Here is a 9960-nt window from a genome sequence, read left to right on the forward strand (position 1 = left end):
CTTTTGTGACAGCTGCTGCCGCGGCTCCTTCCCCTCCTCAGCCGGCTGCCGATTCATGGCAGCGGGAGTGACTGTGATGGCGGCGGCCGGAGGGCCGGTGCTGAACGGGGCGGACGCGGGCGCCGCGGGGCTGAAGGAGGCGGCGGGCATGTACGAGCAGCTGAGGGCCGAGTGGAACCGCAAGAACCTCAGCCTGAGCAAGTGCGGAGACTTGCTGGGACGCCTCAAGGCAAGGGGGCCGGCGGGGGCGCTTGAAACGGGCAGGGGGCCCGAGAAACCGTCGCGGGGAGGGGGGGAGCCTGGAAACAGCGGTGCGGCGCCACTAGAAACCGCCCTCGAGGTGGGAAAGGGGCGATAGGGGAGACGCGGGAGGCAAGGAGGGGAAGAGGGACCCTGGGTGGGGGTGGCCGGGGTGCCGTCTCGAGGGCTGCAGGGAAAGCGTGGCCGGGGACGGGGGGAGACTGCCCTTTACAGGGAGGTGGTTCGTGGAAGCAGGCGCTGGGGAGAGGGGCGAGGAAGGCGGCGCAGGAGGGGGAAGCCTTTGTCCCGCCAGAAGGTCGGACAGAGAGGGCTGAAACCCGCGTGTGGGAGTCCGGGAGAGCGAGTGGTTTGCATCGAGGGGTGAAAAGCGGGGACCGGGGCATGAAATGGGGAAAAGAGAGGGCGATCACCCATCCCTAAATATCAGTGGCGTAGCGTGGGTTGTCAGCACCCGGGGCAATTAATTTGCGCCCCCTAACCCGTGGATTTGCGCCCCCTAACCCGTGGATTTGCGCCCCCTAACCCCCAGATGTTGCGCCCGGTGCGGCCGCCCCCCTGCACCCCCCACGCTACTCCACTGCTAAATATTGTGCATTAGAATGACAGAATCGTAGAGTCGGAAGGGACCCCCAGGGTCATCCAGTCCAACCCGCTGCAATGCAAGAATCCCCGTGACTGCTTAAAATCCTCTCAAGGAAGGAGAGCCCACCAGCGCTTGGGGTACAGCTCCTACTGTCAAGAAGTTCTTCTTGATGCTTAGCCCGGATCTCCTTGGCCCCCCGCATGTCTCCAGGCGGGAGTGGGAAAGACTGTGTGTGCCTGACCGCTGCCCCGGTCAGTGTGGGCAGTACAGTGGTACCTCGGGTTAAGTACTTAATTCGTTCCGCAGGTCCGTACTTAACCTGAAACTGTTCTTAACCTGAAGCACCACTTTAGCTAATGGGGCCTCCTGCTCTGCCGGAGCCCGATTTCTGTTCTCATCCTGAAGCAAAGTTCTTAACCTGAAGCACTATTTCTGGGTTAGCGGAGTCTGTAACCTGAAGCGTATGTAACCTGAGGTACCACTGTACTGAGCTAGATGGAGCAGAGGACCTCATTCCGCATCGGGCAGTTTTCTGCGCCCCTGTTTGAGGTGGCTGTGTCCCGGCAAGCCTCTGGGTGCCGGGCTCCTTTGCTGCCGGAAGAGGAGGCCAGTGACTCAGCGGAGATGTTTTTGCCTGAGCTGAAAACCTGTTTACGAGCCTCTCTCTCTTTCGGCTGAGTCAGGTCGCTGAGACTTGCCGTGATTGAGGCAGTCCTTAACAGCATCCGGTCTCCAGCTGCAGCCAGCCAGCTGCCTCAATGGAGATTTCAAACAAAACAATTAGGCACAGCATCATAGCTGTCAACCTTCCCTTTTTTTGCGGGAGATTCCCTTATTCCAGCACCACTTCCTGCTGCTATCCCCAATTGTTAGATATCCCGTAGACTGTCCCTGGGACAGGTGAGGCTGCTGATCCCTTATTTTCGTGGCTACTGATCCCTTATTTTCAAATTTGAAAGTTGACAGCTATGCACAGCGTTCATGCACTATCCCAAAAGCATCATATAACAAGGGTACATAGCAGGGTTGGGAAAGGCGAGAGCCTGCAGTTGTTGGTTTTGGACTTCAACTGCCATCATCCCATTATTATTATTATTATTATGTATTGAATTTATTAGTCACTTTATCTTGCCCAGGATAACCCAAAGTGACTTACAGACAGATAAGCAAACATACCATAAAAACCCACATAGGTGCATTAAAACCAAGACAGAAAGAAATACACTAAAAACATCCCATCCACTTCTAGAAAGGCCACAGGTAGTTAAATGCCAAAGGCCTGATTATAAAGCTTTTTCCTGGTGCCTAATCCTTTCCCATCAGCCATGGTTTCTGGGGCTGATGAGAACAACTTTTTAAGGATTGCGGCCTCTCTGGTACTAGAGTGACTGGGGAAACTCAGCCAGATGGGCAGGGAATAAATATTACTATGATGATGAAGCTTCTAAGGTTGGAATACACCCGTTGACAGCTGCCGGCTCTCCAAATTTGTCCAATTCTTCATTTTTTCAAGCCACCAGCCATCAATAGTAAGATGTTAAGTCAGACTGCAATAGCTCTAAACCAGGCTTTGCCCACCCTGTATCCTCCAGGTGTTAGAGCTCTCATCAGCCCCAGCAGTAACCTACCTATCTCTCTCTCTCTCTCTGCTCTGTTCCAGTTAGCTCTGCTTGAACTCAACTTTCTGCCCACAACAGGCACAAAACTGACTAAACAGCAGCTTATCTTGGCAAGTGAGTATAATCCGACCCATGCACAAGGTTGATAGGAATCTCCTAACATAGAGAGAAATCTGTGAGGCAAATTCATCCCTCAAAAGTTTGCCGTTTGGCTGCCAACACAGTCTCTGTTCTCAAGAACAGCCACTGTCCTTGTTGCTGTTGATGATAATTTAAAGAATGCATCTTCACCTGTCCCTCAGGCTTGGGAGAAAGTGACAAAATCGCACTGTGGGCAAGGAAAAGAGCAAGAAACTTGATGAAACTTTTCCCTTCTCTCTGTACCATTATTTGTTGGTTTGTTGTGTTTTAAGCTCTGCCTCATATTATTTGTTTATTTGGGAGTTTTTGTACCTCACCCACTAACTGAAGTTTACAATATGTTTTAAACACAACAAAATGGACAATGATACAGGGGTCACTACAGCAGGGGAGCAAAGGTGTATATTAGCTTTCTCCCCTTGTCCCCTGATGGTCCCACAAATGCCATTCTGTCGCTGAGTCTCCTGCCATAGAACCAACAACTGAAGCAGCAAAATATTAGTCCCATACAGGCCAGAACCTCCTCACTGCATGGCTGCTGCCGCTGTCTCTCACAGCCCCTGGGCCTGGTGGCAGATGCAGGAGGTGCTGGTGGAGTAAAGATGTTGTAGGCTTCCCTCCCAGTTCTTATATGAGCCACCTAGAATCATAGAGTTGGAAGGGACCCAGAGCGTCGTCTAGTCCAGCCCCCTGCAATGTAGGAATCTCAACTAAAGCATCTATGACAGATGGCCATCCAACATCTGCTTAAAAACCTCCAAAGGAAGAAGAGTCCACAGCCTCTCAAGGAAATCAATTCCACTGTCAAACAGCTCTTACTGTTAGAAATCTGTTAGTAATCTTCATCAGAGGCAAGATACCAGCTTGATCAACTTGCCCTGCTCTAACATTGCAACTCCTCTGCTTGTTGCTGCTAATGCTCTGCCCCTCATTTCCCTTCTTGCCCCGCAAGGAGATATTCTAGAAATCGGAGCACAGTGGAGTATCCTGAAGAAAGACATCCCATCTTTTGAGAGGTACATGGCCCAGCTGAAGTGCTACTATTTTGATTACAAGTAAGTATTCCTGCCTTGAAGCCTTTCAGATAATTGTTTTACTTATCAGGGTTTTTATCCCCAAACCCAACTTTGATGTTTTTCAGGAATTTTTTAAAAATATTTTTTCCTCAACGAAACAAAAACCCCATAATTCCTCTGATGTGCAGGGGATGGGAGCACCATGAGGTGGGGCTGCAGAAGAGGCAAAATCATGCCTTTGGCTCAAATGATCTATTGCTCCTGTGCCTTTTGAGGTGTCTCTGGCTAAAGCACTCCGTACCACCAATCCAGCATCTCTCTCTTCCCTCCTCAGAGATGAGTTACCGGAGTCAGCCTACAAGCATCAGCTTCTGGGCTTGAACCTTCTCTTCCTGCTGTCTCAGAACCGTGTCGCGGAGTTCCACACTGAGCTTGAAAGGCTGCCAGCCAAGGACATTCAGACCAACGTCTACATCAAGCACCCTGTATCTTTGGAGCAGGTGACACCTCTCCTTCTCCTTGCTTTTCTCCTTCCCAGGCCCTGTGAATAAGTGCTTAACTAGCAAAGTGCCCTTAATTGGGTAGAGAGGAGGTATACAGTCATACCTCTTGTTACGTTTGCTTCAGGTTGCGTGTTTTCAGATTGTGTCCCACGGCAACCCGGAAGTACCAGAAAGGGTTACTTCCAGGTTTCGCCGCATGCGCAGACGCACAAAATGATGTCACACGCATGCGCAGAAGCAGCGAATTGCAAGCTGCAAACACGGGTTGCATTCTGTTCATGTTGCGAACGGGGCTCTAGAAGGGATCCCATTCGCAACCAGAGGTACCAGTGGATTTAGTTATTTTGTGCCCCCTACCGCCCCCAGGTAAGCAATGAAATATAGCAATTTTCTAATGCAGCTATAAAACAGCACAAAAGCACTTTCCAGTTGCATTTGAAAACTCTGCTTGTTTCTGGGAAGGTTTTAGCTTAGTAGGAGGAGCACTTTCCTTTCATGCAAAGTGTCCCAGGTTCAATCAACTCGTTCTTGGAAGCCCTGTAGACCACTGCCAGGCAGTGTTGGCTGTACTGAGCAAGACGGGGCAATGCTCCAACTTGGTATGAGGCACCTTCCTATATTCCTGTGCTCTATGAAACAAGGCTAAACTGCAGTCCTCGCAAGAGCGTTATGTCTGAAAAGGCTGTGCTTCTTGTGGAAACCAATCTTGGCTTTCCAAAATAGCAAGCCTTGTTCGTGGACCTTAAAAACCCGCTGTGGGAAGAAGCCTTGTATGGGAGGAGGTTTTCCTGAGATAGCGGGGGGCCTAGGCCACCCATTCTAAAGCTGTGTGTGTAACTGAAATAATGACATATTCTCCCGAAGCAGTGTGCCAGAGGGTTAATAGAAAAGGTGGGTTGGATCCTGGAAAGGGAAGAGTTGAAGGTGAGGAGAGGGTTGCTGCTTTGGAGGAGTTCTGTGAGGGAGTTCCAGACATAACACAACAAAAACTAATGCACTACGTTAATAATTGGATAAAACCAGCATTGGAAATTTGCCAGGCACGTTTTGCACCTGGCTATTGGGCCTTTAGGGACGGTGGTGCTGTGGGTTAAACCACAGAGCCTAGGACTTGCCGATCAGAATGTTGGCGGTTCGAATCCCCACGATGGGGTGAGCTCCTGTTGCTCGGTCCCTGCTCCTGCCAACCTAGCAGTTCAAAAGCACATCCAAGTGCAAGTAGATAAGTAGGTACTGCTCCGGCGGGAAAGTAAACAGCGTTTCCGTGTGCTGCTCTGGTTCGCCAGAAGCGGCTTAGTCCTGCTGGCCACATGACCTGGAAGCTGTACGCCGGCTCCCTTGGCCAATAAAGCGAGATGAGCGCCGCAATCCCAGAGTCGGCCAGGACTGGACCTAATGGTCAGGGGTCCCTTTTTATTGGGCCTTTGCGACCAGGTGAAGATGCCCAGGTGCCAGACGTCTCCACCATCTGAAGGTGCCTGCCTGGGGATCCTTGGATCGTGACTCTTTTCACACACTAACAACACATCCTGTAGAATTCTATCCGTGATATTTTATCAGCACAATCAGAACAAATTTCAGAAAGCAAAAAGTCATATTTAAAAATAGGACTTTCCAGGCACCTGGCTCCAAAATGGCAACTAGACGTCCCATTTTGATGACTGTAACCCTGGTTTAAGGAGCCATTTGGTGGCTATCTGAGTTTCTAACACTGGATAAAACCTTAAGACAACATGCTGTTCCAAAATTTTCAGTGACCATACCCTTCTTTCCATTGTGTATTGATTGCTATGTTATCAGTTGTACGTGGCCTTGGTCAGCTACCTTGAAAAGGTGTCTAATAAATTGTTTATCTCTGTGATACTCTTCCTCTTTCCTCCTGCCTTAGTATCTGATGGAAGGGAGTTACAATAAAGTCTTCCTGGCAAAAGGCAACATCCCAGCAGAGAGTTACGCTTTCTTCATCGACATCCTGTTGGACACTGTCAGGTGGGTCATGCTCTCTTAGCTCTCTCAGACTCATTTTATAAACATGGGGTAAGGTCTTCTGCAAAGGCAGGCGATATTTCCTCTTGTCCACACCAGGAGTTGAGAATGAAGTATATCTGCCATTGGTATTCCTCGAAAAAGCACCCCCTATCAAAAGCCTGAGAAACCTGCCTAGTTCCCACCTAGTTGTGTCTGTGACACCATCCCATCCCTTTGCGGAATATGGTAGTTAATACAGACCAACACAGCAGCTGTGAGGATTACTGAGTATATGTGATGTGCTTGAAACCCTATAGACCCTGTAACCTCACAGCCCAGCCATATCTTAAGCACCTTGAAATCCCCTATCAGTCTCAGCACCTCCCTACGTCTCCTCTTGACATCAGTGGAGCTTAAGATCCTGGGCCACAGGGGGGTTAGGCTGGCCTCAGCCGGGGCTTTTTTTGGCAGTGGCCCCGATCTGGTGGAACACTCTGTCACAAGTGACTAGGGCCTTGCGGGACTTGACATCTTTCCGCAGGGCCTGCAAGACAGAGCTGTTCCACCAGGCTTTTGGCCAAGGCACAGTCTGACCCCCTCTCTCCTTCAGTAATCCTCACAGAACTCTAGCCCAATGGTTGCCATTAATTTGATTCTGAATTGATTTTAGAATGAATTGATTTTAGAATGTATTTCAGTTAATTAATTGTGATCTTATGTAAACTGTGTTACTTTTATTGTTGTTAGGCGCTCTGAGCCTGGCTTCGACTGGGGAGGGCGGGATATAAATTATTATTATTATTATTATTACAGTGGTGCCTCGCAAGATGAAATTAATTCGTTCCGCGAGTTTTTTCTTCTAGCGAATTTTTCATCTTGCGAAGCACGGTGTCAGAAAAGTTTTGGGAAAGCTTCAAAAATCGCCAAAAACCTCAAAAAAGGCTACCACACCGCGTTCTATGAGTTGCTCCTCGAAGTCAAGTCGCAACTGTATTAACGGTGTTAAGAAAAAGGAAACAAACTTGCAAAAAACGCAAGACGTTTTCGTCTTGCGAAGCAAGCCCATAGGGAAATTCGTCTTGCGAAGCAGCTCAAAAACCGCAAAACCCTTTCGTCTAGCGAGTTTTTCGTCTTGCGAGGCATTCGTCTTGCGGGGCACCACTGTATTATTATTAACCCTGCTTAGCAGCAGCCGAGTTGTGCGCCAAGAATTCCGTCTGGGTGACCTGACCTGCTTGTGTTCCGTTTTTTCCCTCCCACCCCAGGGATGAAATTGCCAGCTGCATTGAGAAGGCCTATGAGAAGATCCTGTTCAATGAGGCCACTCGCATGCTCTTCTTCACCCCCAAGAAGATGACAGACTATGCCAAGAAGGTGAGAATTTGAGTAAAGACTTCCAGAGTTAACGTTAAATACATTACTTCTGGTAAATGAGCCGCTGGAGGGCCGTGGAAATTTGTGTACCAGGCTTTTTATACTCCTCTACCCATGTACTAGACAGGGACGCAGGTGGAGCTCTGTCTAAACCACAGAGCCTAGGGCTTGCCGATCAGAAGGTTGGCGGTTCGAATCCCCGCGACGGGGTGAGCTCCTGTTGCTCGGTCCCTGTTCCTGCCAACCTAGCAGTTCGAAAGCACGTCAAAGTGCAAGTAGATAAATAGGTACCGCTCCGGCGGGAAGGTAAGCGGCATTTCTGTGCGCTGCTCTGGTTTCGCCAGAAGCAGCTTTGTCATGCTGGCCAAATGACCCGTAAGCTCTACGCCGGCTCCCTCGGCCAATAAAGCGAGATGAGTGCCGCAACCCTAGAGTTGTCTGCGACTGGACCTAATGGTCAGGGGTCCCTTTACTTTTACCCGTGTACTATCTGAAACCCAAGGGTTGGTTGCCAGATGTGAAATATATTGGTACTATTTTCAGTTCTCCTACAAGGCCAAGAGGAGGGAGGGACCTTTGCTGGAGAAACAAGCCTCAGTGTTCATGGTTTTGTAGCATTGTCTAAAAAAACAAAGAATCTCATATAATGTCTTCTTGCCCTTTTACAGCGAGGCTGGGTTCTAGGCCCAAACAGCCACTACTGTTTCACAGGCCAGCAGCAGAAGCCGGAAGATGCCACCATCCCTTCGACAGAGCTAGCCAAACAAGTTATCGAATATGCCCGGCAGCTGGAGATGATCGTCTAGCAGGCCCCCACCATGGGCTGGGACTGTGGGTTACCCTCCCCAATTTAGTATTTGTAATCCAGTTCCCAGTCAATTTGCTTATATAGGAAGGGCGGGGGCTCTTTCGCCCCATCTTTTTCTCCTGGGATGCCAGAGTAAAAATTGTGCCTATCCCTGTGTCATTAACTGTTACATGGTTCCTTGGCCCTAGGTGGAGAGATGTTCTGGATGTGAAAGGGAGGGGTCTGGTGATTCATGGCCTTTTCTGACCTCAGAGGGGTGGAAATAGCCTATATTATTGCCTCTCCCCCCCCCCTTTCCTTGCATCATAGACCAGCCTGTCATTTGCTAATTGTTCAAAATTAATGCCAGGAACTGGTTGCACTGGAAACAGATACTTTTCTCTGCTTTCTGGTCAGCACAGGGTTAAACTGGCCTCCCAGAATTACGATCTGACTTTTGGTTTTGGTTTTTATTTGGTAACTTGCTGTCGCCTTTCGGTGCAAGCCACTTACAAGGATTGACTGTAGGTTAAATAAACACAGTTTCTTCTACAAATGCAGTTTCCCAGCTGTCGTAAGTGCACTTGAAAAGCTATTAATGCAAGAAGGCTTAGCTAGTCAGACCCAACCAGGACATGAAGCAAAACCATAGCTTAATAGTTAGTTTCAGGTATAAGTTTCCACGGCCACACAACCACTTCCATTTTAAGCTAAGCAGGGGTTTGTCCATTTTGTCTGAACAAAACGTTCTAGATTTCCCTGCAGAAATGCTGGAGAAGGGAAGAGCAGGCTTGTCGTTTAGCATTACAATAGAACGATCCCTGTGACTTCGTTGAGCAGGGTGCCAGCAGTACATCAGAACTGGACTACTAAATGCTTTGGTTTGGTGCATTACAGTTGTCAACTGATAAAAAAATGCCTAGCTGGCGTTTGAAACCAACTGCCAGGAAGCTTTAACAGTGAGGCACACATGCACACTTAGGAATCAAGTTATTGAGATGAGCCTTAACTTGCCCTTATACCTGCTGCTGTCCTGGCTGGTGTGTCCTCAGTAAAATCAAACATTTCCACAGGCTCAGTAGAGGCAAAAGAGGCTGAATAGCAAAAGACAACACCTGTAGGGTTATTCTCATTTTATAGCAGCTTCCCAAACTTGGGTTTCCAGCTGTTTTTGGACTAAAACTCCAATCATCCCTAACAAGCAGGACCAGTGGTCAGGAACGATGGGAATTGTAGTCCAAAAGCAGCTGGAGACCCAAGTTGGGGAAACACTGCTTTATAGCCGGCCTTAGCAGGTGTGGCCTGCCAGCATTAGCTGTGTGGACCATCAGAAAAGCTTGTGCTTTTGACCTGCCCTGGGTACAACCTTACACGTACCAGTGAATCCCTGAGCACCCACACTGATATCAAAAAGTTAGGACAGCCCACCTTGGGACATCCACGCTGACCAGATTGTTGGCATATATGAGGACTGGGAGACCCTCCAAATTTTGTTGACCTCCAGCTCCTAAAAGCCCCAGCCACCAGGACCAGTGGGCAGGGAAGATGGGAGTCACAACAACACCTGGAAGGCCACCTCTGGTACAGTGGTGCCTCGCAAGACGAAAAGAATCCGTTCTGTGATTCTCTTCGTCTAGCGGTTTTTTCGTCTTGGGAACCAAGCCCATTGACGGATTAGCGCTTTTAGCGGCTTATCTGCTGATCGGAT

General features: G+C 49.1%; 1 protein-coding gene across 1 annotated transcript; it reads left to right on the forward strand.

Moving 5' to 3' along the window:
• Position 1: 1 nt before the first annotated feature.
• PSMD8 (proteasome 26S subunit, non-ATPase 8) lies at positions 2-8808 on the forward strand. The gene is made up of 7 exons (XM_082231438.1): positions 2-229; positions 2505-2577; positions 3557-3659; positions 3955-4120; positions 6012-6112; positions 7357-7465; positions 8134-8808. Exons 1-7 carry the CDS (start codon positions 56-58, stop codon positions 8269-8271), a joined length of 864 nt encoding a protein of 287 aa, XP_082087564.1. The 5' UTR covers positions 2-55; the 3' UTR covers positions 8272-8808.
• The last annotated feature ends 1152 nt before the right edge of the window (positions 8809-9960 follow it).

This window comes from Podarcis vaucheri, assembly GCF_965113315.1.
Source record: "Podarcis vaucheri genome assembly, chromosome: 7".
Classification (NCBI taxonomy): domain Eukaryota; kingdom Metazoa; phylum Chordata; class Lepidosauria; order Squamata; family Lacertidae; genus Podarcis; species Podarcis vaucheri.

What these genes read in the sequence shown, in the direction of transcription:
- PSMD8 (XM_082231438.1), top strand. Translation starts at nt 56, where the DNA reads ATGGCAGCGGGAGTGACTGTGATGGCGGCGGCCGGAGGGCCGGTGCTG. An exon ending in ACAGCAGCTTATCTTGGCAA is followed by an intron (nt 2,578 to 3,556) that starts GTGAGTATAATC and finishes TTGCCCCGCAAG; the next exon opens with GAGATATTCTAGAAATCGGA. An exon ending in ATCCTGTTGGACACTGTCAG is followed by an intron (nt 6,113 to 7,356) that starts GTGGGTCATGCT and finishes CTCCCACCCCAG; the next exon opens with GGATGAAATTGCCAGCTGCA.